Consider the following 27,938-nt stretch of genomic DNA (forward strand, 5'->3'; position numbering starts at 1 on the left):
TAAGTGAAACGATTTTGAGTGAATCATAGGTTCCCATAGGAATCAATGTTAAAGCAAGAGTTGGTTCCTTCTAACATTTCTCGCCCAGAAAAATTGAAATACCGTACCAAACATGTGCAGCACACACATGTGCACAATTCAATATGAAAGAAATACAATATAAAAAAACTGATTTTTTTTTTTAAATTACAGCACAATACTCACCTCAGTACACAGTACTTTTAGATTGGCCAGGCTCCATCTAGTGACAGGAGTTGGTCAGGGCAGTTAGCAGCTGAAGTCCTGACTAGCTACACCAACCAACTTCTGCCACTAGACAGAGCCCAGGACTTAGTGGGCAAATGGAGTGCAGCTGATTAACTGAATGAAGACTTGGAGTTTGGTGAGAGGGGAGTTGGGAGAAGGAGTTGCTCGTTTCCTCTTTCTATCTTTCTCACCCCATAGAAATTGGTTCTTGCTCTACAAGGAAAGGAGCTAGCTGTTTGGCGAATACCTGGTAAGTGGTTAAGTTCTATTCTATCCCTAAGGTTTAAAATAGTACACAATTTAGTGGTAAAGTTAACCAAATATATAAGAAAGCAACATTAAATAAGTGATTAATATAATTAAGTAATTATTTAAAACACATTAAAGATGGCAGGACAGGTAATGTCTCAAGGCTGCAGCATGTGGGCGCTCCTGAATAACATTATGATCCAGGGCAAACACATCTGCAGTAAGTGTTTGCAACTTGAGGAATTTCAGCTGAGGCATTGAGCTGGAGACTGAGCTGCAGACTCTGCAATACATCGGGGAGGAGTTACCTGGACACTTTATACCAGAAGGCAATCGCATCACTTCTGATTTGGTTAGTGGCCAGGGACAGAAGGGTGTGACTTTGAGTGAGGCAGGTAAGGTTACCCGGCAGGCAGGAGTGCAGGAGTATGAGCCTCTGCAATTGTCCAACAGGTTAGAGGTTCTCTTAGCTTCTTTGGATGAGAGCAGGGGCTGCAGGGTGGATGAGCAAACTGACCATGGGACAGGAAGCCATCCAAGTTGGGGCAGCAAAAAGGAATGTAGCGGTAGTAGGGGACTGTATAGTAAAGGGGATTGACACTCTTCTCTGTAGCAAAGAGCGAGAGTCCAGACGGCTTTGTTGCCTGTCCAGTCTAAGGGTTCGGGACATTGCTCAGGGCTGGAGAGGAACTTGCAGTGAGAGGGGGAGGATCCAATGGTCATGGTCCATGTAGGTACCAACGACAAAGGCAGGATGAAGATGGAGATTCTGCATAGTCAGTAAGGGCAACTCGGCAGCAAATTAAGAAGCAGAAATTCAAAGGTAATAATTTCTGGATTATTACCTGAGTCACGTACAAATTGGCATAGGACAAGTAAGATTAGAGAAATGAATGGATGGCTCAAAGACTGGTAGTTGGAGAAGCAGGTTCCAGTTTGTGGGGCACTGGCACCAGTATTGGGGAAAGTGGGGTATGTACCATTGGGACACCTGAACCATGTTGGGGCTGGTGTCCTCGCGAGCCGCCTAACTAGGGAAGTTGAGAGGGTTTTAAACTGAATAGCAGGGGGAAAGTATCAAATGTGGAAAGATGTGGTAAACCAAAGAGTAGAGACATGGCAAGAGAGACAGATATTAATATGGGAAATGATGAACAGACTGTGACAGGAAGGGACAGAGTACAAATTTAAGAGTAAATCAGTAGATCAGGCTAGATGCTACAAAAATAATAAAAAGACAAAACGAAAGGCTCTATCTAAACACAAGTAGCATTCAAAACAAAATATATTAACTAATAGCGCAAATAAAAGTAAAAAAGCACGATCTGAAAGCTATTACAGGAACATGGCTACAGGACAACACAGACGTGAATATTGAAGGGTACGTGACATTTAGGAAGGACAGGAAGTTGGGAAAAGGTGAGGGGTGGCTCTGTTAATTAATGATGGTATTAGCACATTAGAGAGGGATGACCTAAGTTCAGGAAAACAGGATGTAGAAATAGTTTGGGTTGAGATAAGGAATGATAACGGCAAAAATTCACTTGTGGGAGTGGTGTACAGGCCCCCCAATTGCAACTACAGAGTAGGACAGAGTATAAAAGAAGAAATAATAGGACCTTGCCAGAAAGGTACAGCAATAATCATGGGGGGGGTTTAATCAACATATACATTGGAAAAATCAGATGGGCAAAAGTAGCGTAGATGAGGAGTTCATAGAATATTTTCAGGATAGTTTCTTAGAACAGCATGTTCTGGAGCCAACCAGAGAGCAGGCTATACTAGACCTGCTTTTGTGCAATGAGATAGGATTAATTGATGACCTCCTAATGAAAGCACCCTTAGGTAACAGCGATCATAATATGTTTGAATTTTACATTTATTTTGAGGGAGAAACGAGTGCGTCCAAGACTAGTATTTTAAACTTAAATAAGGGCAATTATGAGGGCATGAAAGCAGGGCTAGTTAAAGTGAATGGCAAATTAAGTTAAGGGATAGGTCAATAGAAGTTCAGTGGCAGACATTTAAAGGGATATTTCAGAATACACAGAATATATACATTCCAATGGTTAACTAAAAAGTTAAAGACAGTATCAAACTTAAAGAAAAAGTATATAATCAGCAAAGATAGGTGGCAGGTTAGAAGATTGGAAAGAATATGAAAAACAGCAAAAAATGACAAAAAGATTAATAAGGATGGAAAAATTAGAGTATGAAAGAAAGCTAGCTAGTAACATAAAGACGGTTACTAAGAGTTTCTATAGATATTTAAGTAAGAACAAACATTTTTAGCAGGAAGAACAAAAAAGAAGCTTATTATCTAAATGGTGAGGGATTGCAGAGCTCAGATTCAGAGGGACCTGCATGTCCCAGTGCATGAATCACAAAAGGTTAGTATGTAGGTACAGCAGGTAATTAGGAAAGCTAATAGGATGTTATCATTTATTGTGAAGAGAATTGATTACAAAAGTAGGGCGGTTATGCTTCAGTTGTACAGGGCATTGGGGACACCACATCTGGAGTATTGTGTACAGTATTGGACTCATTATTTAATGAGAGGTGTAAATGCGTTAGTAGTTCACAGAAGGTTTACTAGACTAATACCAGGAATGGGTGGGTTGCCTTATGAGGAAACATTGGACAGGTTAGGCTTGTATCCACTGAAATTTAGAAGAATAAGATATGTGACTTAATTGAAACCTTTTAGGTCTGAGGGTCTTGACAGGGTGGATATGGAGAGGATGTTTCCTCTTGTGGGAGAATCTAGAACTAGGGGTCACTGTTTAAAAATAAGGGGTCACTCATTTAAGACAGGGATGAAGAGAATTTTTTTCTCTCAGAGGGTTGGGAGTCTTTGAAACTCTCTTCCTCAAAGGGTGGTGGAAGCAGAGTCTTTTAAGGCAGAGCTAGATAGATTTTTGACTAACAAGGGGGTGAAAGGTTATCGTGGGTAGGCAAGAATATGGGGCTGAGGTTACATTCAGATCAGCCATGATTTTATTGAATGGCAGAGCAGGCTTGAGGGGCCGAGTGGCCTATTCCTGCTCCTAATTCGTATGTCTGTATGAGTTCAGATGCAAGACAAGGAGCAAAGTCATGACATCTTCCTTGAATGGAAGCATCCTTCAGTTACCACAAATAACAAGCTCAAATTACTAATAGGCAGAATCGCAAAGATATCACGGCTTTCATATCTCTTTAACATTGATGTCAATATGTTACATGTGTCATCCTAATAAACCACACATAAAACAGTGCAATTCTGGGTAGCACTAGCATTTTGTAGAGAGCTGTGAAGAGACAATTCTAATGAAGTGTACGAATAGTACTATCACTGCCATTAATAACTATTTTCACCCTCCCCACCAAAAAGAACAGGACAGACTGGTAGTCAGAGTTTGCTTCCATTTAAGGAATGAAGAAAACTTTATCAAGTAGGTAATTAACATCTAGCTAACAATTGGATTGTGAGTGAATGGATACAATCTGAGAAGGAAGGTAGGCATTTGGGACAGAAGAACACGTGTGCTCAGAACAGATCTACTAAAACCTTTTTGTTGCTACTCTTTCTCACGCTGCTGAGTAAAAGTGACCATCATCATTTCTCTTTGAAACATTGCCAACACTGTAAAGCTTTATGTGGGGGAAAAACATAGGCACAGACATCAACATAAAGGATCATTAAGAGGTCCCTTTGTACTTCTTATTCAACCTTTCACGACAATTAACTCTAAACTGACGAACTGCCATTTTAAAATGAACTTTGTTTTTATTGGGAAGGCTTTACTTGCAAATTAAAGTAAAAGTTGAGAATTGAAACAAATCTGTCTTTTTGGCTCATTTACTAGATTTGAAGCCTATTAATAGCATTCCAGAGATCTATTAACACATTGTATTTTCTGCCTCCAGCAGAAGGTAAAATTATTGAATGCATCAACACAAATACTTACTGCAGTCCATGCACCAATTATACAACGAGAGCAGGTCCAACCATCATGGATTTCATGAAGCGGAACACCGTAACAACCTATAGGTCAAAGAAGAGTGTCACAAATAGTATTCCAATCCCAAAATCAACATTACAAGTGAGCAGCACTAAGAAAATAACACTTACTTGCATGAACCTGCAGACAGCACTTTGCACAGGATATCAGCAAACTAGTTCCATCCTCTTCAATAAATGAATTGGTAGGGTAGAGATCATTATTTTCTTCACTGTATGTAAAGCACATTTCTGGAATAAGCGGTTTAGTTTTATGTTGCTTGGACGGTGAGAGCTCAGCTGTCTCAGTTTTGATTTGGGATCGTCTTTCCATGAGGTGATCAGGCTGTATATGAAACAAATATGTTGTACAGTTAATCTGTTGTTTTTCTCTTCCCATAAAATTGCTTTAAAACACTGTGATCATTAAGACAAGAGAAATTAGTGGTGCACAACCAGGGTCAACAGCAAGTATAATACATTCAGGAGCAGAATAAAGCTCTCTCTACTCTCTGTCTCTAACATGTTTGAGCTCCAGCTTCAAAAGAGCTGTACCAGTGCAACATTTTATTTCCATTTACCACAGCAGCTATCCTGTCAACTGGGGGAAGTAGAGCATGTTTTAGTGAGAGAGCATCTGGGGAAAATCAGGCGTAATATCATTAGATTTACAATAGTTGTGGAAAAATGCAGGGTATAATCAAATATCTGGAGGGGCGCAAACTTCGGGGATCTGGCCCAAGTGCGTGTGCATCAAAAGTTGGTAGACAAAACAGTAATGGAGCATTGGGAGGCCTCCAAAAAGGAGATGGCTCAGATTAAGAGCAGAACATTCAATGTGGGGAATGGCAGGACATCCAAAGTTAGAGCTTTGTGGTTAACTAAAGATATAGAAATTGAAGTGAGACAGAAAAAGGATTATGAGACCTGTATGGTTCATGATACAATGGAGAACCAAGCTGAAGATAGAAAGTACAGAGGAAAAATGAAAAAAAGAATAGGAGAGGCAAAGAGAAAGTATAAGAATAGATTAGCAGATAATGTAAAAAGGGAACCCAAAAGTCTTTCATAAACAAAAATAGTAAAAGCATGTCAAAAGGGCAGTAAAAGAAAAGCAAAATACTACAGATGCTGGAAATCTGAAATAAAAACAGAAAATGCTGGATAAACCTCAGCAGGTCTGGCAGCATCTGTGGAAAGAGAAACAGAGTTAACATTTCTAGTCTGTGATTCTTCAGAGCTGTTTCTTTCTCCACACATGCTGCCAGGCCTGCTGAGTCTTTCCAGCATTTTCTGTTTTTATTTCAAAAGAAAGGCAGAGCTGATTAGGGACCAAAAAGGGAGTACTCTTGTGAGCATAGCTGAGGTACTGAATGAGAACTTTGCGTTTCTCTTCAATAGAGAAGAGAATTCTGCCAGTATAGTGCAAAGGGGGAAGCAGAAGCAATATTGGATAGGATAGAAATAGATAAAAGAGGAAGTACTTAAAAGTCTGCAGTCCTTAAAATAGAAAAGTTATCCACTCCAGGTGGGATGCAAAGGGAAGAACAAGTGGAAGCAGAAGCTCCGGCCACAATCCTCCATGGATGTGGATATGGTGTCAGAAGAAAAGACAAATGTAAATGTTACAAATGTTTAAACAAGGAGGGTGGAGGGGATAAATTCATCAACTATAAGCCAGCCAACTCAAATTCAGCGGTGGGGCAACTTTTACAGACAATAATCCTGGACAAAATTAATCTGCATTTGGAATCGTATGAGCTAATGAATGAATGCCAGTATGGGTTTGTTAAAGGTTTGACTAACTTGATCAAGTTCTTGGATGAAATAACAAAGAGGGCTAATGACAGTAGAGCAGTTGATGTATATGAACTTTCAAAAGGTGTTTAACAAAGTATCATACAATAGACTTGTTAGCAAGATTAGAGCCCCTGGGATTAAAGGGGCAGTGGCAGTATAAATACAAGATTGACAAAGGGACAGAAAGCAGAGTGGTAGTAAACTATTGTTTCTCAAGCTACAGAGGGGTATGCAACTATACACTGGTGTTTGCCCAGGGGGTCAATATTAGGACCACTGCTCTTTTTGATATATTAATGACTCAGACATACAGAGCATAATTTCAAAGTTTGCAATTGATACGAAGTTCAGAAATGCATTAAAAAAATGAAGAGGATAGTAACAGAATTTCGGAGAACATAGACTTGTGAAGTGAGCAGATACATAGCAAGTACAACTTAACACAGAGAAGTGTGAAGTGATACATTTTGGTAGGAAAAACGCGGAGAGACAATAAGAACTAAATTATATGGTTTTAACAAAGGTGCAGGAACAGACACAACTGAGGGTGTTTGTAAACAAATCCTTGATGCTGGCAGGACAAGTTGAGAAAGTTATTAAAAAGCTGATGGAATCCTTGAGTTTAGTAATAGAGGAGGAGTGAAAAAGCAAGCAAAAGTATGCTAAAATTTTATAAAATACAGGTTAGCACTCAACTCAAGTCCTGGATTCAATTCTGGGCACCTTACTTTAGGAAGGATGTCAAGGCTTGGCGAAAGTGTAGAAGAGGTTTACTAGAATGGTACCAATAATGAGAGGCTTCAGTTATGTGGAGAGATTGAAGAAGCTAGTATCGTTCTTCTTAGAGAAGTGAACGTCAGGAAATTTGATAAAGGTGTGCATGGAAGGTTTTGGTCAAGTAAATAAGAAGCTGTTTACTGCGGCAGGAGGGTTGGAAGACACAGATTTAAGGTGATTGGCAAAAGAACCAGAGCAGCATCAGGAAACTTTTTTAAAAACACAGTGAATGGCTTACTCCTGCTCCTAATATGTTATGCTCGTATGTACAATTGTTAGAAATAAATGCAGAAAAGAAAATCTTTCTGGGGGAAAAAAAAGTAAAATTCGAAGTCACTGGGTCCTGATGGCACATGGCTGGTGTTGAAAAAAGGAGGCTCAGGCCACAATGTTCAATCTTTCTTAAATATGCAAATTGTGCTTTGGAGAGCAGCTAACTCTCTTTGTTCAATAAAGGATTGGGGAAAACAAGGACAAGCATAAAGCAAGCATCATGTTTTCGATTTTATTATCCATTTTTCTACCAGAATACGTTTTTAAGCAAATTAAAGAAGTCATTTTCCACATAATCCAAACGGGAAGCAATTTATTGCCCTCCAGACTTGTTCAACAATTTCGGACTGTAATCTCTGCCCCCATTTTGATTCCTTCTCTTTACATGTTTCAGTCATAACTTGTTTTTCTCATTTTTGCTTTTGGATGGGAACTGTTCATCAAGATGCCATTTACATGCTAGGCACATCTTTTGTTTCTTATCTTGCCACATTACCACTCCATTTGGCCCTAACTGACTCTTCTGTCATTTAACCTCTCCTATCTTCCAGTCTATCCCAGACTTTCCCTTTTGTTCTTTTTCCCACCCTCCCCCATTTCATCTGCTTAAAGCCTATTACATTTTCTAACTTTTCCAAGTTCTGATGAAAGGTCATCAATGTGAATCATTAACTTTGTTTCTCTCGCCACAGATGATGCCAAGACCTGCTGAGTATATCCAGGATTTTCTGACAATTTATTAGCTTTTATAGGTAATGAAAAAAACACCTCATTGCTCTCATCTACAATCAAAATACTGCAAATGCTGGAAATCTGAAATAAAAAACAAAAATGCTGGAAAAACTCAGCAGGTCTGGCAGCATCTGTAGCAAGAGAAACAAAGTTAACGTTTCAAGTCTTTATGCCTCTTTTTCAGAGCTAAAGAGAAGTAGAAATGTGACAGATTTTATACTGTTTGAGAGGGGGTGGTGCAGGTGGAGCAAAATAGAAGGTCAGGGATAAGTGGAAACTAAGGAGAGATTGATAAGAGGTGTCATGGACAAAGATAAAGGAAGTATTAACTGTAGCAGTAAAGATTAACGAAGGTGCTAACAGTAGCACAAAGGTAAGAGCAGAATGTGTTAATAGCCGAGCAAGCATCAGCACTCTGTGAAAGCACAACATAATAACCAGTGACAGATGGCCCTGTTGGGGGGTAGGGGTTGGGAAAAGAATTTAAAATTAAAAGAACAAAAAAACAATTGGATTAAGAAAGGGGTGAAGATAGATGAGAGAGTTCGTGGTCTGAAGTTGTTGAACTCAATATTAAGTCAGGAAAGCTGTAAAGTGCCTAATCGGGAGATGGGGTGTAGTTACTCCAGTTTGCATTGGGCTTCACTGGAACATTGCAACAAGCCAAGGACGGACATGCGGACATGAACCAAGATGGTATGTTGAAATGACAGGCCTTTCTGTCACTTGCCATTTCAACACACCATCTTGCTCTCATGCCCACATATCCATCCTTGGCCTGCTGCAATGTTCCAGTGAAGCCCAATGCAAACTAGAGGAAATGCGCCTCATCTTCCGATCAGGTACTTAACAGCCTTCCCGATTTAACATTGAGTTCAACAACTTCAGACCGTGAATTCCCTCCTTCACCTTCATCCTTTTTTCAATCCAACTGTTCCTTTTTGTCTTTTTAATTTTTACTCATTTTTATTTAGTCCTTTTTATACTCTTTTTCCCCCAATTCTGCCCCCTGCACCCCACCCCACAGGGCCATCTGTCACTAGTTTTTACATTGCACTTTCAAAGAGCACTGACCCCTTGCTCTGCTACTAACACTTTCTGCTCCTACCTTTATGCCACTATCAGTACCTTCTTTAATCTTTACCACAACCATTAACACTTCCTTTTGTCTTGTGTCCATGACATATTTGTCAATCTCTCCTTTAGCTGTCACCTATCCCTGACCTTCTATCTCATTCCACCTGCTCCAACCCCTCTCACATAGTATAAAATCCATCACACTTCTACTTCTCTTTAGCTCTGAAGAAGAGTCATATGGACTCAAAACATTAACTCTGTTCCTCTCTCCACAGATGCTGCCAGGCCTGCTGAGTTTTTCCAGGATTTTTGTTTTTACCTCATTGATTCTGTTGGAAAGTCCTTTAATTCCTGCAGTACGGCAGGGGATAGGGAGAGGGTGATGAGAGGATAAATAAAGAGACCATAACACAGGGTTTTTGAAATAGTAACTATATAAGGCTTAGAAGGGCAGGAGGATAGTTAAAAGGCATTATGTGCGCAAGTTAAATTCAAACAATTCACTACAATGGGTTGTATGTGATATATTCTTTGTCTAGTACAATTACGAAAAATACATACCAATTGAACAAAGTAAGTCTGATCATCATGACCATTCTATATATTTACCTTGCAGAAGAAAAAATGTGAACTCTTAGAAAAGTAAGATCCTCAGACAGTTTGAAGAAGCAACTGATATCACTGGTACCAATAACTCATCTTGGATGAACATTTAATTATGATATTACAGATTTTAAGGACTATTGTTTTAAAGGTACATTTCTGTTTTCAAACAAACCCTTATATTGAGTTTAAAAGTTTTTTTCAAAATGGAAGTATGGACAGACAACTTGGCACCTTTCTGTTTTTGTTCAATCCTTGGCAAGTTGTATCTCTAGAGCTGGCTGCGAAGAGCCATTAACATACCAAGGCTCCTCCAGGGATGTCTACTGGATCTTCTAAACGGTGTGAAACACCCTTTTACCTCAGAGGGAACAGGAGACAGGAAGGACCACAACGTAATTAATTAACTTCTTCACCTGGTAAAACAAAGACTCCTTGAAAATTAACATAGTGGTCATTTTTGTGTTTTTTGAACTGTATAAAGGAGGCTGTAAGAAGCATCTTGGGAGGCAGGTTGCAGAAAAAGGAGCTGGTGGCATAGTGACAATGTTACTGGACTAATAATCCAGAGGCCCATGCTAATGCTCTGGGGACATCCTGCCATGGCAGCTGATGGAATTTAAATTCAATTAATAAAATAAAATCAATCAATTGAAAATAAAATCTGGAATTGAAAGCTAATCTCAGGAACGATAATCATGAAACTATCTTTGATTGTCATAAAACCCATCTGGTTCATTAATGTCCTTTATGGAAGGAAATCTGCCATCCTTACCTAGTCTGGCCTACATGTGACTCCAGACCCAAAGCAATGTGGCTGACTCTTTACTGCCTTTGGAAATAAGCCACTCAGTTCAAGGACTATTAGGGATTGGCAACAAATGTTGGCCTTGGCAGTGATGCCCACATCCCATCAATGAGTTAAAAAAAGAACCCCCAGGAAGAATTCAGAGACAACATCAGAGAGGGTTCTTGGCCAAGGGAAGACAAAGAGGAAAGTATTAAGAAATCAACTGCTTCTCTGCCAAAATAATCCATGCAATCTGCAAGTGCCGTAACCATAGAATTAGAGAGGAATAGGAGATCTTCCCTCTCACGAAACCTGCTGACCTGATTAGTCCACCTGAAAAGGCAATCCTCAGAGCACTGAACTGTAGAAGCCATCTCAGCTGCTAAGACAAACTTCAAATTTCAATTACTTCACTTCAGAAAGGAGGAATTCAAACAACAGGCCCACATCAATGTCTCAGAGGCTGATATGAAAATCTTATCTTTAAGTATCTTTTTTTCCTTTATCTGAATTTAATCTCTGTATCTGTATTTTAGTTAACAACTTTATCAATTTTACTTAAGTAACTTTCAGCAGTAGTTTCATAATAAACTAACCTTTATCTTGTTTAAGAATAAAGCTTGACTGCTGGGTTATTTTTATGTTGAATCACTTGTAAATTAAAAAGGGGCTACATATACACACACAAAATTTTAGCTCACGGCCACTTTAAGGAAACACCTTTTACATGTTGTGACAGTGGGCAAACTCTTAGAATCCATAATTTCAGTTTTAAATTAATTAATATTTTGGACTGTCTATATAATCAATGGAGTCAGCATGGATTTAAAAGCAAATTGTGTTTAACCAATTTGAGGGGGCTTTTTGTTTTTGAAGAGGCGACTGGACAGATAAAAGGAATGCAACAGAGGTAGTGTATAAATGATTCATAGAAGGCATTCTATAACCTGTCTCACAAGGGACATGTGAGAAAAATTCAGACAAAAGTTACATAGAAATGTAGTTGGATGGATAGAAAATTGGCTGACAAGACAGGAAACCGAGTTAGAATAAATGTATATTACTTGGATTAGGAGGTGGGTTAGAAGTGATGTACCCCAGACATCAGAACTAAGTTCACCTAGTTCTCCATGTATAGACGATTTGGACATGGGCCGAGGCAGATGCTACTGAAACAAGTGTTAGAGGATTTGGCAAACAGCGATGAGGGCTGTAAAAGACTTCAAGATAGCATAGGTAGTTAGCAGAATGAGCAGGCAAGTGGTAGATTCAAGTTAATGTGAAGAAGTGTGTGGCAATGCATTTTGTGAGAAGAAGAAATGTGTTTCACACATCAGACATTGAATGGTGTGGATGAACAGAGACACCTAGGGGCTCAAATATATAACTTACCTAAAAGCAGAAAGAAAAAGCCATATAAAAGTCATTATACTACTGGGTTATAAAAATAGTGGTATAGAGTGCAACGGTAAAGAAGTAGTGATCAATTTATGTAAAATATTGATTAGTCCACAATTAAATTACCATATGAAGTTTCAGGTGCCACATTATAGGAAGGATATTGAAGTCATTAAATCATACAGTGGAAGCATGGATTCACTAAAATTAGAGATGGGAAAATACAGCAGACACTTGAAATTATTTGCATTTGGATACAAAATATTTACAGGAGCCTTACAATTCTACAAGTTTTGGCAGTGAGAAGGGAAAGACTATGTGCAAAAAATCGGTGGAAAAACAGTGATGCCTTAACAGCATGCACCACTATTAATTCATAAAGAAATGCAACATTTTGGCTGTAAAAGAGATAGTCCATACATTTCAATTGCCCACAAATTGCTGGACAGTTTGCAATGCTTGACTGTTTTGCCTTGCCAAAACTGCCATCTCGTTGTGAGGCTCCAATTGCAGTTTATTGCAATCATGAATTTACTTCAACTTTGACAGGAATTCTTCCCTTCTGCAAATATTTAGCACTGATAATCCATGATCGCAAGTATCCTGCCAATGGCATGACATATGGTCCTGACATGTCACTCAACCTTGCGGGCCCATTAAGGAGTCTCGCTCCAGCAGGTCATGAATTGTTCTGAATTTTTTTTTAATTCTTTTTACCTGTCTTGGCAATCTTATGTGCCAGACTTGCCATGCACATTTCTGTTAGTTTTGAAGTTAAGCCTGTGTTGACATTTAAATGTAAATCAAATAGATTTCTTGCTGAAAATAACATTTTTGTATATAGTATATGAATAATTTGAGACATGACATACTATGTATAGTAGTCATGGAAGGAAAATGGTGACTTTGGACCTATAGCTCTCAAAGCATTTTCACCAGGGTTTTCTTTGCATAATTTCTGCACTTATTATACACTGATTGATAGATATTGGTTGTTGTAGTTAACCAACAACTCTATTACCATTATATCATGCAATCGCCAGGGTGGTAGAAGGACATCTAAATGGACTTTGACATGCTGTTCTACAGAAATTCTTATGTTCCCATGAAGATAGTAAAACAATGTGCTCAATGGATCTTTCACTGTTCTTGATCATGATAGGCAAGGCCACTGGTTCTATAATTCATAGATCAAGAATGCTTGTATATTTTGGATGCCTATCTTAACCTACAGGGGTGTTTTACCCCCAGATCTATACAATTTGTATAGTGAAAATATTCTTAGAGAGATTGAAGACCTTCTTGGATTATTAGTTGGAGGTTACAACTTTCATAATATAAGATATGCTGATGACAACGTTCTTACTACCAACTCTGAAGAGAAACTGCAAAAGATTTTTCATAGAGCAGTGAGTGAAAGTGAGAAAAAAGGGCTGAGCATAAATTGTAAGAAAACAAGATGTCAACAGTGTCCAAAAAGTAAGTCATACCAGAAGGTAAGATCAGGTGAAAAATAAAAGGGCACACAGGCAGACAAATTTTGTTACCTAGGAAGTATGTTACCATCAAACGAAAAGTGCGACCAAGACATAAGGCGAAGGATTGGAATGGCCAAAGATGCATTTCAAAAAATGAAAAAGATTACAATCAACTCAGACTTAACCATGTAAACAAAGCTGAGACATACGGAAGCAAGAGTTGGACAATCAATGAAGCAATGCAGGGAAGAATTGAGGCTGCAGAGTTGTGGTTTTTGAGGTGAATAAAGAAGATATCTTGGGCAGGACACACTGCCATTGAAGAGATGTTAGTAAAATCTGAGACCAAAAGAACTCTGCTGACCGAGATCAGGAAAAGACAGTCGGAATTTCTTGGGCACGTAATAAGAAATCATGATTTAGAAAGTCTGATGCCAGTGGAAAAGATCGAAGGCAAAAGAGATCAAGGTAGACAAAGAACGACCTTTCTAAAGAGCCACACAAACCGGATGAATGTACCAACAAAGATGACCCACGCCTCCAGTGCAAGATTAACTTGGAGGTCCATGGTCGCTAACCCCTTTTAGGGCATGGTACCTAAAGAGAGAGAGAGATCTTGACCTACATTCATTAACTGTTAAAGAAGGAAAACAACAATTTCTAAACACAACTGGGTTACAAACCCTGTTTCCTCTTCTTCTGCTTCTGCTTGTTATCTACTAAGTCATTAACTTTGTCTCTCTTGCTCTCTCTCTCTATTTCTATCTTTAATTTTACTTCAATTCATCCCATTTCCTTCTCTACTGTTCACTGCTTCTTTCTCTACTTTTTCTTTCAATTGTTAAGGGGATGGACTATTCAGCACAATGGTTCATGAGGCTCTGGATGTGACAATGACATCACTGCGTCCTCATCATTATGATGTTCCACTAATTTGTGGCATAAGTACGGTGTGATGAGAAGGGTGAGGTAAAAAGTACAACTAACATTCAGCACCTTGAGATGTACCACTGCACAATTTATGGCCCTAGTTCCTCTACTTGGGTGGTTGGTGAAGGAGGGTGATCAATTTTAAATTATCACTTAAGAAAGTGACGAGAGAATAGGAGTACTTTTTTTAATATGAAAAGAGAGGGATACTGGAGCATGGGATGCTTTATCACAGAGTGCTGGAGGTCCATACATCTCTTAAGAAACTGCAGGTTAAATATTTGAAGCAGACAAAGATACTAGTTTATGGGGAAAGCGCATGGTGGCAGAATTAGTTCTGAACTGCCTCTCAAATAAGCTGCTGCAAACACAATGAGTCAAATCGTAGAATTATAAAAACACATAACACAGGTCATTCAGCCTATCATGCCTGGATTGGAATTCATCCCATACCCTTGCTTTTTGTTTGTAACCCAGCAAAAGTTCATCATCCTCAAGTACCTGTCCAACTCCCTTATAAAATTATTTATGAAATCAGCATCCACCATCTTTTCAGGTAGAGCATTCCAGATCCTGATAACAGTGAAAAATATTATCATCTCCCACCTGGATCTCGTGTCAATTATTTTAAATTTATGGCCTCTAATATTGACCTCATCAGCAGAGAATAATTTTTTTTCTATTTGCTCTATCAAGACACCTCTTAAGCTGATCTGTTTTAAGGATATTAGACCTACTTTTCCAACCTCTCCTCATAACTGAAATCCATCATCCCTGCTGAACCTCTTCTGTACCCTTCAAAGGCCTTAACCTTTTTACTAAGATGTGTTGTCTAGAATTGTCTAGAGTACTCCAAATGAGGCCTAACCAATGATATAGAAAGTTCCAGTACAATTTATTTGCTTTTATACCTTTACACCTATTTAGAAATCCAATTAACCCATATGATTTTGAAACTACTTTACGAACTTGTCCTTTCACTTTTAAGGATTTGTTTAGATTCACACAAAGGTCTCTCTATTCATCTACACTTCTCAAAATTGTCTCATGTATAGTATACTGGCTTTCCATATGAGTACCGCTAAAGTGTATCAGTTCACACTTCTCCACACTGAACTCCATCTGCAATGCTTCTGCTCATTTCCCCACCCTGTCTATAGCATCCTAAAAACTATAACTATCCTAATCACCATCTACTATGTTTTGCATCATCTGCAAATTTTATAATGCTGATCACTACACCCAAGTCTAGGTCATTTATTAAAATTGCAAAGAGTAATAGACCAAACCTAACCCTAGGGGAGCACCTCTGCAAACCAGTTCCCAATTTGAAAAGCACTTTTCACTTAATTCCCCGGGGTCCCAGCTTCCTCTAAGGCACTTTGTCAAAAACCTTCCAAAGGTCCATACATTCACAACATGTTCCTTAATCAACAACACTTCCTTAATCAACCTTCTCTGTTACCTCATTAACAAAATCAATCTAGTTAATCATGATTGGTAAATCTACACTGGCTCTCCTTGATTAATCCATTATCCGTGATAATGGTTTCCAATAATGTACCAATGTTAGGCTTACTGATCTGCAGTTTCCCAGTTTATCCCTATCCCCTTTCTTGAAAAGTGATATAACTTTAGTAACCTTCCAGTCCTCTGGCATTACTCCCATATCCAATGAAGATTCAAAGGTTGTGACCTATGCCTCTGCTATTTTCCTCATTTCAGTAAGTTAGGATGCATTCAATCTGGACCAGCTGACCAACTTACTTTATGTAATGCTATTTTTTTTTTAAATAGGTCTTCTTTATCCATTATAATCCTGCCCATAACTTCCCTCTCCTCTCTTATTGTAACCTTCACATCATCTGCTTCCTTTGCGAGGACCCATGCAAAGTGCGCATTTAATTCTTTGCAATGCTCTCTGCCTCGACATGAAGATTTTCCTTTGGGTCTTTAATAAACACAACTTTTCCAGGGTAAACTGGTTACACCAGATATATTTTAAAATGTTTTCGGGTTCAGTTTAATGTTAACCTTTTCTTGTAACTTCCCCTTGCTTCCAGCGTTAACTTTTTCAATTCCTTCCTGTATTTTCTATGATCTTCCCGTTTATTGAACAAATCTTGCTCCTGACATTTGTCATAAATCTACTTTTCCATTTTATTTTAACTTTTATGTCCTTTGTCATCCAGGACACATTAGCTTCAGGTGCCCTATTTTCCCCTTCAAAGGAAGATGCCTATTTTATACCTGAATTATTCCTTTGCTAAATGCCTTCCATTGCTCCATCACTGCTCGACCCTGCAATCATCTTTTCCAATCTTCCTGCACTTGGTGTCTTCTTAAATCACTGAAATTAGCTCTTCCCTAGCTGAGTATTTCTCCCTTTGGTATTTCCTAGTCTCTTTCCATAACTGAATAATGTTGTGGTCACTGTCAGTTTGATGATCTGTTATTATAACACACTGCACTTGCCCGACTTCATTTCCCAAAGGCAGATCTAACATTGCCTTCTTCCTTGTTGAACCAGAACATATTGACCTGCGCATTTCAGAAATTCTTCTCTCTCCCTACCCTTAAGACTATTTCTTGCCAAGTGCATATTAGAGTAATTAAAGTCTCCTAATAATACCAATCTATTTTTGTTACAGGCCTTTGAAATTTGCTCATCTGTCTTCTTCTCACTGTTTGGTGCTTTATGTATATAAAAAAACACCCAGCGATGTAACAGTTCCCTTCTGTACCTTCACTCAAATCAAAAGGATTTGAGTCATAGAACCATCAAGCGTACCTTTTCTATTTAAAACAGTTACTTCCATGCACCTTCCTCTTTTTCCTCCTCAATCATTTCAGAATAAGTAGTAACCAGAAATAATACAAATCCATTCCTGGTCATTTTTGAGCCATGTCTCTGTTAATGCAACCATGTCATAATCTCATGTGGCAACCCATGCCTGCAGTTCACCAACCTTATTAGTTACACTACAGACATTGGCATACATACAATCTATTGACTCTTTCTTTTCTGTAAACCTCATTTTGCTCCATGTAGCCTATCAGCAAATTGATAGATCATTCAGTTCAAGATGATGATCAGAAAGATTCTTAATTTGTTGGATCTTGCTAAGTCACTAAATACCCAAATACATGGTGCAAATACATAGATCAGTCAATATCTGTAAAGAGAAGAAATCACATTTCAGATGTAACCCTTCTACAGGCCTGAAATATTCCACCAGACTTATGATGTAACTCATTGTACTTTTGATATACAGAGAATAATCAATTAAAAAACAATTAGTCTAAAATTTTGGCAATGATTTAACACAAAGTTAAATATTACAGAATATGTAAGTAATTCTAAACATTTTAAAATGTTTCCCAGTAATTCAGACCAGTATTTTTTTTAAATGATCTCACCATTAAATGCTATGGGTAGACAGCAGCTTGCTGATACTGTTCAAGTCAATTTCTTTTTCCTCTACCACCTTCAAATGCTCACTGGTTTGAGAGACTAAATAAGGTAAGGTCATAGATCTACATGGTACTGTATCATGTAACACAGTACTTACAAGCGCAGAAACAAACCTTTTAACCTAATAGGTCAATGTCAATGCTTATGCTCCACACAAGCCACCGCCTACCCACTTTATCTAAAACCACAATCCTTCTTTTTCTTTCTCCTTCATGTGATCATCTAACTTCCCCTTAAATGCACCTATACTACCCGCCTTAACTGCTCCTTGTGGTAGTGAATTCCACATTCTCACCACACTCTGGGTAAAGAATTCTCCTGAATTCCCTATTGGATTTAATGGCTGTCTTTATGGTCGCTAAATCTAACTCGAGCCTTAGAGCTAAAATTCCATGGTCAAATCTGGAAAAAATATTTTGAACACGTGAAAACTGTTCAGGTTCATCGTCTTACTTCTTTTATCTAGCCTTTCAAATAAAATAACAATTTACCTGGTAATAAGGAAAGAAAAGTGAGCAAATGGCACAATATGGTTCCATTTTTGAAGCTTCTTCATTATACTCCTTCTCTGCTTGAAAATTGTGTGGTTTATTCTGCCAGAGTTGGATAAGAGGTTTGGCCCAAGGCTGAGTTTCATTTACCTCGTCTTCAGTGGATGTGGAATCAACCAATTCTACAAAACAAAATTATTCTACTTTTACTCTGATTTCCACAAGAATCAATTAAGTTGCAATATTAACATTTTTCCCTTTCTAACTGCACTGTATTAGGTAGGGCACAATGCACCTGCTAGATAGGGAAGAATTAGCCTGTAGAAAAGTTACGGCACTACTATATTCTATTCCTACATAGTATTGTTGTAACTTCTCATTAGAGTGCAAGATATAAGTTTCTCTATACTAGTATACTTCACCTTCAAATAAGCTGAATCCCACAGTCACTATTTTGGTACATAAAGTAAGGCTTGGGCTTCAGAGTCACAGCAACTCAACAACTCAGACTATATTAATTGCAGGGTAGATTGTTTAAAAAGAAAGAAGAACAGCAAGGGTGAAATTGTGCTGCCATTATTTTCCATATATGTAAAGTAATCCTAGATTCTGGTCAGCATAATACAGGAGACTACCAAGATGTAAGCCCACACCAAGTGCAGTACATCTGCAGCCCAAATTTCTGAGGACCAATCATCTTTTTCTGTACAAGAAAAAGTTAACTCTAACAAATTAGATTCAGCTTAGATATGTATCTTTGAATTATTTACCAGCATTTTATATTCTGATGTTTCACTTTAATTGATCCACTCTGTATGCAGTTTTAAATGCTGAAAATGCTGAACACAGAAATATATTTTATTAAAGGCAATACTGCCACACCAGATTTACAATCATTTAAATGCATAGTTGAGCTCCCATGGCATTTCTCAGGCAAAAATATTACATAATTCTACAATATTAAAATAAACCTTTTACCCTGATTAGTTGCATTTTATTTACTTTCTCAGATTTATATCTTTAATGTTGGCTTTGCATTCAGCCCAACAATCCATTTTCACCATTATTCCTAGTGCTTCCTGTTTACTTGCGTAAAATTAGATTTCTGTTCATTCTCAACAACCTATGTATATAATTCTTAAAGGATATATTGTTTAAACATTTCCTACAAAATTAATACATAAAGGTAAAAGAATGTATGAGGCAGATGAAGATAGCAAGTGGTGAAGTCCAGGGCTGAACCTAGGGTCAAAGGTAGAGCAGGGAGTGAAGCAGGGGTAATCAGAGTTCAGCAACGGTGAGTAGAGAGCCTCCAGAGGGGAAACAATGGGAGAAAAGCTCATCAGCAAGAAAAGTAGTTATAATGAAGTTCGTGTGTGGCTGAAAAGTGGGTTGAGGTGTTGAGGACATAAAGAGTCTAAGGAAAAGTTTTCAGCAATGAGGTTATGATTTCTGTTGCTAAAATATATTAAGTTACTGCTAGACTGAATAATATCCACAGCACAATGTAAATTAAACTATTATTAAACCTAAGGGGTCAGGTTTTCATCATTGGCACAGGAATTGCGAGTCGGGCCATTTCTGACATTGCGTTCCAAAGGTCTGAGCAAACATACACACACACGGTATTTTCACCCCAGGGAGTCAGGGACGGGCTGGAGTCAGGTTGGATGATGAGGGGGCAGGTTTGAAGGCCTATCACTGTTCACTGGGACATTGGCTCAGTTCTGTGGATGGCTGTAAAGCCCCCCCAGCCCTCACTCCCCCTCATATCCCAACCAACCCTCATGTCCACTCCATACACCCATGTTCCCTCCAAACCAACCCAACCAGTATCCACTATGGACAGAAATCATCAGCCCTGTAATAACGCTGGGCATCTTTAAAATGCTCTTGCAATCAATAAATCAATAATCGATTTAAATTCCAGTTGGAAAAAATTGCTCCTCTTAGAAGCTCATAAAACTGTCAAACACAAAGCGATTGATACTCCCCTTGAAAAAAAATCCTCTCAAGTGCTCATAAGTCTGTAAAAATGGAAGTCATTCAAAAATCATTCCAAAACATTTAAGTCTATTAGCTGTTCATAAAGCTGTCAATCAAACAAATCTCACAGCTCCATCCACAGCTGTCTTAAAAAAACTTCTGCTGAGCGAAATCCATTAGTGGAGTTGGAACCTAGCGAACATTCATATTGATATTCCACTGCACCAACTAAATAAACAAATCTTCCAGTCATCTGTTACTTATTTCAGAGGCTGAACAGATGGAGTTAAAATCAAAGAAGTCTAGCATCCATTTAATTATTTCAAAGGCTCAACGGATATCTGGGGCAGAATTTTGCCCTTGGTGGGCATGCGGGTCCCTCCCACCGGCTCGGCAGCGGGTGGACAGCTGACCCCGCCACCGAAACGGGGCCTGCCGCCATTTTGAGTGGGCGGGCCTTAAGTGGCCTGCCCAACAGGAAGCACTGTGCGCTTCCTGTGCGGGGGGGTGGGGAATCCCCAGCTGTCAAGGTGCGCTCTTTCGCGCATGCGTGCGAAAGAGTGCACTGCTCCCTGAGACAGAGTGCTGTCTGAGGGAGATTAGTGACAGTGTACAAAAGTTAAAAAATAGAAGAATAAAAATATTATTAACATGTCCCCATCATGTGACAATGTCACACGAGATGGGACATGTTAATAAATATCACATTACATTTATTGAAGTTTTTAAAAAGGAACATGAAACCTCATCCTGCCAGTGGATGAGGTTTCATGTATCATCAGAAGCCCGCTGAGGCTCCTGGCCTGCCTGCCAGTCTTAAAGTTGGACAGGCGGGGCCTTTAATTACTTTAATTACCCTGTCAATGGCCTCAATTGACCATTGGCAGGTCAGCGGGCGGACAACTGATTTCAATGTCCGCCCGCCTTCCTGAAAATTTAAATTTAAATTGGATGACGTTGGTGGTTCCTCCCGACATCATCCCACGTCATTTTCCCATCGGCGAGCTGGCCCGGCCCCCAAATCGCCAACGGGAAACTTCTGGCCCTGGACTTTCAATTAATGTAAAAATCAAAGTAGTGTCCAGATGACACATTAAAATCAGATTCTCAATGCTGTTGAATGCAGAGAGCTTTATCCACTGGATAAAGTCCTCTAAATGCATGTGAAAACTTATATAATGCTAATCAATTTAATCCCCATTTACCTTTTAAGGACAGAGCCCTATGATTGATCACTGCATTAAAAACATACTTGAATCATCACACACCATTACATTATGACATTTGGAGTTGCCAAGAGCTTTTAAACTTACCTATTAAAAGGTTCCCCACTCCATGACAGACTCCAACCAGAGGTTCAAAAGTGATTGACCTGACGCATTTCACACAGGCTTCCCAAACTTATTCACCTCACTGAAGATAGCAATCTCTTCGAAATTCACAATTTAGGCAGACATTTAAAATGCTGAACTTGACGTCACTCTGAATGTGCGCTGGGTTGCCACCTGTCACAATTCCTGGGCTGATCAAAATGTCGGCCAGTAAGAATTGGGTGAGAAGTTTGAATTTAAGGACCGCCCACCTCGTTTCCAGCTGCCCGATATGTAGGTTTGTCCAGCATCGGGATGGCAAAATCCAGCCCAAGTAAACACAGTACTGGAAATTAAATTACCACGTTCAAGTTAATTTCCAATAACATATGAACATAAATGCACAACAGAAATCACAAGTATGCAAGGAGTTCTGTACAGCTAATGCCGACTTAACTCATTCTCTAGGCATGGAGCTAAATTTTGGTACATAGACAACATCATTGAGCTAACGAACAAACATTAGTAGTAAACAAATCCATGATTATGCTCAACATACACCCCTGGCATCTACATATTGCAACTGTAATTACACAGACTAATAAACATTTCAATAAGTAACTCTGGATTTTCATGAAGACTTATTCCGTTTTAAGTCTTGGAGGAGTTAATGAGTCAGCCACTAGGCATGCTGTTCACTGGTTCAATCAGCAAAGTTAAACACTAAGGGCAGAATTTTGCCCTTGATGGGCGGGCGTGCAGCCGATTGCCGCCGCCGAAATGGGCCCCGCCGCCATTTTGAGTGGGCGGGCCACCCGACAGGAAGCGCTATGCGCTTCCTGTGCGTGGGGGGGAGCGATTCCCCAACTGTCAAAGTGCGCTTTTTCGCGCATGCGCGTGAAAGAGCGCACAGCTCCCTGAGACTAAGTGCTGTCTCAGGGAGAGCGCTGAAAGTTTTATGAACTTAAAAAATAGAAAAATAAAAAAATTATTAATATGTCCCCCTCATGTGACAATGTCACATGAGATGGGACATGTTAATAAATAGCACAGAAAGTTTATTAAAGTTTTTTAAAACAGACATGAAACCTCATCCCGCCAGTGGATGAGGTTTCGTGTTTTTTCAGAAGCCCGCTGGGGCTCCTGACCTGCCCGTCAGCCTTAAGGTTGGACGGGCAGGGTCTTTAATTGGCTTAATTATCCTGTCAATGGCCTCAATTGGCCATTGACAGGTTGGCGGGTGCACAGTTGATTTCGCTGTCCGCCCGCCTTCCTGAATATTTAAATGGGGCAGGATGATGTCGGGGGTTCCCCCTGACATCATCCCGCATCATTTTCGCGTCGGCGAGCGGCCCCCGCCCCCAACGGAAAAATTCTGGCCTAAGAGTCATGATACGTTGCAACTGTAGGCCCACAGTAGTCACAGCCTCTGCAGAGAGAGATTGAGAATGATATATTGTATAAAATTATGTAGAGCATACAGCACTGAAACAGACCAATCGTCCCAAATAATTTGTTCTAATGTTTATATTCGACACAGGATGGCAATCAATTTGTTCAGACCTCATTTTTTTTTAACCAGGGAATCACAATAATCCTCCCCTTAAGTTACACAACCAACCACAGGTATGTGGCAAATACATTCTAATATATATGGACTACACTCTTAAGTTACCCCTAGTAGTAGACAGCAGTTTGGGCTACTTTGTACAACAGAGATTACAAAACCCTGACACCATAATTATCCAAATCAGGAAGTAACCTTGCTCACCATTTCTGGTTTTTTCTGATTACATTAGAATTCACTTGAAAGGAGTAACAAAACACAGCACATTAACATGGTTAGAAACCAGAAACCTCAAACTAGACATGTGGGAATATACAACTTAATTATGTAAATATCTGCACTATCTCTGATAGCTTTGTTGAGTTTTATTACAAATGTAGCTTTTTAAAATGAGGTAAGGAACAAGCTATCCAGAGATTTGGAAGTGCAATACCAGAGGTATCTGCTTAGAAAAGAGGCTTCTCGAAGAGTTCAAGATTTGCAAGTTGAAAATAGGCATCTTTCAGATCAATGAATACTAGTCGAAAAATAGCCATTGCATCTTTAGGTTTAACGAACCATAGAAGAGAACAAGCCAAAACTGATCCCACTGCTGGTTTCTCCCCATGGCTCCATACCTTTTTCTAGTTCAAATATTTATCCAAATTTGCCTTAAAAGTTGCAAAACAACAGAAATACTGGTGAGTGGTTTCATGAGGTCTTTAGCCCAAGGTTGGCTCAAGAATCCCAATGAAGCAATGATTTTATCACAAAAACAATGTTGTCAAGAGATGTATCTTCGATTACACTTGAGACTTTTGGATAGCATTCTCCTTGCCTTCTTAGTAGAAATAAAATTCCTAACTTACTTGCTCTTTCATCAAAATTTAAAGAACAATTTCCACTTTAAATTTTGATGAGTGTCTTCTGACCAAAAAGCAAATCATACTTAAAAAAAATGGAGGCCATCCAAATATACCGAAACAAGCATAACAGGACCATCTACCACATTTTACAGGATATCTAAAATGCTCCATTATAATACATGGTCAAGAAATAAATTATGGAAACCGTAACTTTTTAATTCGCATCAGTCTTGATTTAGATTATTTCTATTATTTGAATTAAGTTTCAAATTATTACAATATTTCTCTAGACCAAAATGTCACCTTTATAAATTATTGCAACAACACAAAAGCAAAATGCTGCCAATGCTGAAAATGGGAACGAGAAACAGAAAATGCTGGAAATACACAGCAGGTGTGGAGGGAAACAGAGTTCATGGGCGAAATTTTACGGCAGTGGGATTTTACGTTCCCGCCGAAGCCAATGAGGTTTAGAATGTCTCACCGCATTTTACGGCCCTGTCCCCACCGAAACGGGGCCGTAAAATTCTGCCCCATGTTTCAGGTCAAAGATATTTCTGAAAGGTTGTCGACATTAAATATTAACTCTTTCTCTCCACAGATGCTGCATGACTGTATATTTCCAGAATTCTGTTTTTATTTGCATTAAAAATTATTGTTTGTACTTGTTCCTTTGGATAGTCTGCTGAACCAGAATGTTTATTCCCCTAAATTATGGACATCTCCAACTAAATGTGTGTTGTCTGGGCAGTCAGTTTCCCAAAACATTCTGTTAAGAGCATTAACAGTAGTTAACTGCCATAATTTAATACATTTAAATTGAAAGCTTTAAAAAATGATTTTTACTCTCCTGTCTTTTCGTTTTCTACCCATTCTCTCCTCATCTCAATTCTCAGTAGGTTTACCTGTATGAATGCATCCAGCTTCCTGTTAACCATTTTGGAGTTGGGGCACATTTTGGCCACTGAATGACTGAGAAGATTGGTTTTCATGGAATTGAGACTTAGAGGGATTGCATCAAAGAAATTAGACTAAAACTACCCTGCTCGGCCTCGGCCGAGTATGGCAAGTGTATTGTAGCCCCTAAATGGCAGTGTACAAAACGGCATTACAGTAAAATAGAATCTTAATAACTAATTAATTATATTGTGTATTTAATTTACCCTTTTCTAATGAACCAAAAATAGACACAAGTATGTTTTGAGTGTAAAAGTCAACATCCTGCTGTAGTACCATGACACCTGACATGACATTAACATGATAGGTATGCTAAGATACAAGGACAGTAACTCAGTAATTGTATATGTGCCAGAGATTAGACAACATCTGTGATGAAAGTTATATCAAATTAGATTCACTAAAAATATACACAGGTGTAAATTTCTCAAAATCACCACAGATATTCCAGGATTCTGAATGTTACAATTTGTATAACAGCCATTAATATGATTAGCAGACAGTGTTGATGCCAGTCTAGTCTGCTGGGGTTGGATTCACAATTTATCACACTTTTCTTACTACAGTATTTTTTTGTAATTCATTCAGATCTATCTTGTTGTAGTCTGACATACGGCACTTGGGGCAGAATTTCCCAGTGGGATTTTCCAGTCCCGCCAAAGTCAATGGACTTTTGAATAGGCTCGCTGCATTTTCCAGCCCCTTAGAGTTCAAGAACTTCGAAAAAAAACCTGCTGGTGTTATGTCTCACTGACTTTTTACTGAAGCTCAAGTAGGCAAACACAAGCCATCCTAAATTTGTGTCTGAACATAGCTAGTAAATGTTGCACACAAAACTGCAAATCATACCTCTTTATCACAGTCCTGCTACAAAACAGAAAACAACTTTACATCTTACATATCAATACAGAAGCATACCTAATATCTCAGAGTTCAATTATTGTTGCTAATCCACAATTACTATTGTACGATCTTATACAGAATTGAAACTCTATTAAATAATTTGTAAGACACAAATGCCCTTCCAGACATTTGTGTTGCCTGTACTCAATTCATCCATGGCCTTCTGGGGTAAATATGAATTTTATCTTGTATCATGGCCCCTCGTTGGTTCACCTAAAACCAATATTTGGTTGACCAGCCTAAAATCACTTAAAATACACCCATCTCTTCTGTGAAACTGATGTGTTTCCCTCCAGTCCTCTAGTGCAACTTGTACATCCGAGGATGTTTGAAAGGTTAAATGTGATGAAAACCATTACATTTCCTGTTTCTTAACTTTATCCATATGGATTCAAACTCAACATAAACCCCAAGTCATCCTAATGTTTTAGCCTTGTGCTAGAATCTTTTACCAACACAGCCACACGACCTAGAGCTTAATTCTTTTAAAATTAGGAGAATTCCATGTAGGTTATAGCTACTCCTTAAGCTCCTGTGCTGATTATAAAACAGATAGGAAGAAAATTCTGCTGTAATTTTTCGAATGCCTCATCCGAGACCACATGGAATTATGTAGCCTTTTTCAGAAACAGAGATGCTTCTGCTTACAGGCAACTGATACTAACTATCAGACGAGTGAGTTGAGGTTTTTAAAAAGCTCGTATTCAAGTCATCGGCAAAGGTCAATTCCATTTTGTTCTTTGCATGCTTTCAAAAACTAAATACTTTCCCTTTTTTTTTTAAACACCCTGGTGTACAATAAACAATTGAAATGAATTTTTATTGTTACAGTTTAATTAAGTTCAAAATTGGATTGCAGAACAATTTTATGGTGGATGCTATAATTCTGAAAAACCATGCTGCCAAATATCTGGGTGCAAATAATTATACCACAGTGTATTTCTTGTTTGTAATGCTGTGAAATTTTATTATAAATACTTAATGAAATGAAAATCCAGAACAAATATATACTAACATCTTGGAGAGTAATGCTGCTCGTTTCTGAATTTACCTTCCTAATGTTATTTAAGCCATCGTCTGCAAGTCTGATCACATCAATTGACTTTTCTAGCCAAAATTATCTGATTCATCTCAAGTCCATGTATCTGCATCCCTCAGTTTCAATGTGCTTTAGTCAAGAATTGATGAACCCTTTCCCCAGTTTTTGGACAAGATCAGCCTCATCCCGCACCACCCCCAACTCCACAACAGTGCACCACTGCCATTAGTCATACCTACGCATATCAAGCAAACTGTCCCCACCACTTAAAACATTTGCATTGAAAACAGGTCGCCACTTATATCATTCAGAAAGCAATAACCATTATCCATTTGCATTAACATCAATTTCAAAGTTGCAGGTTATAGTGTCTTAAGTTCTCCATTTATTTCAGGCAGAAACAGCTGCATTGAGAGTCTCTGACAATTTAATGAAATATCCTCCTTTTTCATACAGATCACTGTGGAACATTATTTCATTTAAATTCAGATATCTAATTAAACTGTGCATTTTGTGAAATTTAATCAATCTCCTGGTTTGCTCGATATGTTCTTTGAGGAATCTCTACCGTACAACGCTAAGCCACTGGAAATATTTTTTTTTTAAACATAGGACCTTTATATCCATGTTACACCGCTATTGTGTTGTGCTAGCCATCGCATGTGGTGAGCAAATCGTGGAGATCATACAGGGAGAAATCTATTCGAAATATAATTAAATAAAAAAGAGGAATGTAAAAACAGTGAATGAATCAAAGACCCATGCTGATAGTGACAATTCATTCCAAGGTGGCCCTGTGTACCACTTCACTGGCTTAAATTGTGCTGCCCGTTTATTCACCAGCTACCACAGAGAATGGTGCTAGGTAAGGACATATAATCTCAAAGGGAGAACAGCTTAAATGAGATCTACAAAAAGTAAAATTTTACACTTCATACAACAAATAATTAAAACCTTATATGAAAACATAGTATCCCTCATTTTTCTAGTTTCTTAATTAGAACGGCAATAAGATTATAAAATGTGCAGT

General features: G+C 38.6%; 1 protein-coding gene across 4 annotated transcripts in view; it reads right to left on the reverse strand.

The window, feature by feature from the left end:
• LOC144699404 (lysine-specific demethylase 4C-like) overlaps positions 1-27,938 on the reverse strand; it is a 477,121-nt gene that overhangs the window by 199,793 nt on the left and 249,390 nt on the right. For all 4 annotated transcript variants that reach the window (XM_078570575.1, XM_078570572.1, XM_078570571.1 and 1 more), the window contains 3 exons: positions 18,302-18,483; positions 4,610-4,823; positions 4,446-4,522 (listed from right to left, as the gene is read on the reverse strand). In XM_078570575.1, coding sequence (XP_078426701.1) covers positions 4,446-4,522; positions 4,610-4,823; positions 18,302-18,483 — 473 coding nt within the window. The remainder of the gene's footprint in view (positions 1-4,445; positions 4,523-4,609; positions 4,824-18,301; positions 18,484-27,938) is intronic.

The sequence above is a fragment of the Cetorhinus maximus genome, chromosome 2, assembly GCF_964194155.1.
Source record: "Cetorhinus maximus chromosome 2, sCetMax3.hap1.1, whole genome shotgun sequence".
NCBI lineage: Eukaryota > Metazoa > Chordata > Chondrichthyes > Lamniformes > Cetorhinidae > Cetorhinus > Cetorhinus maximus.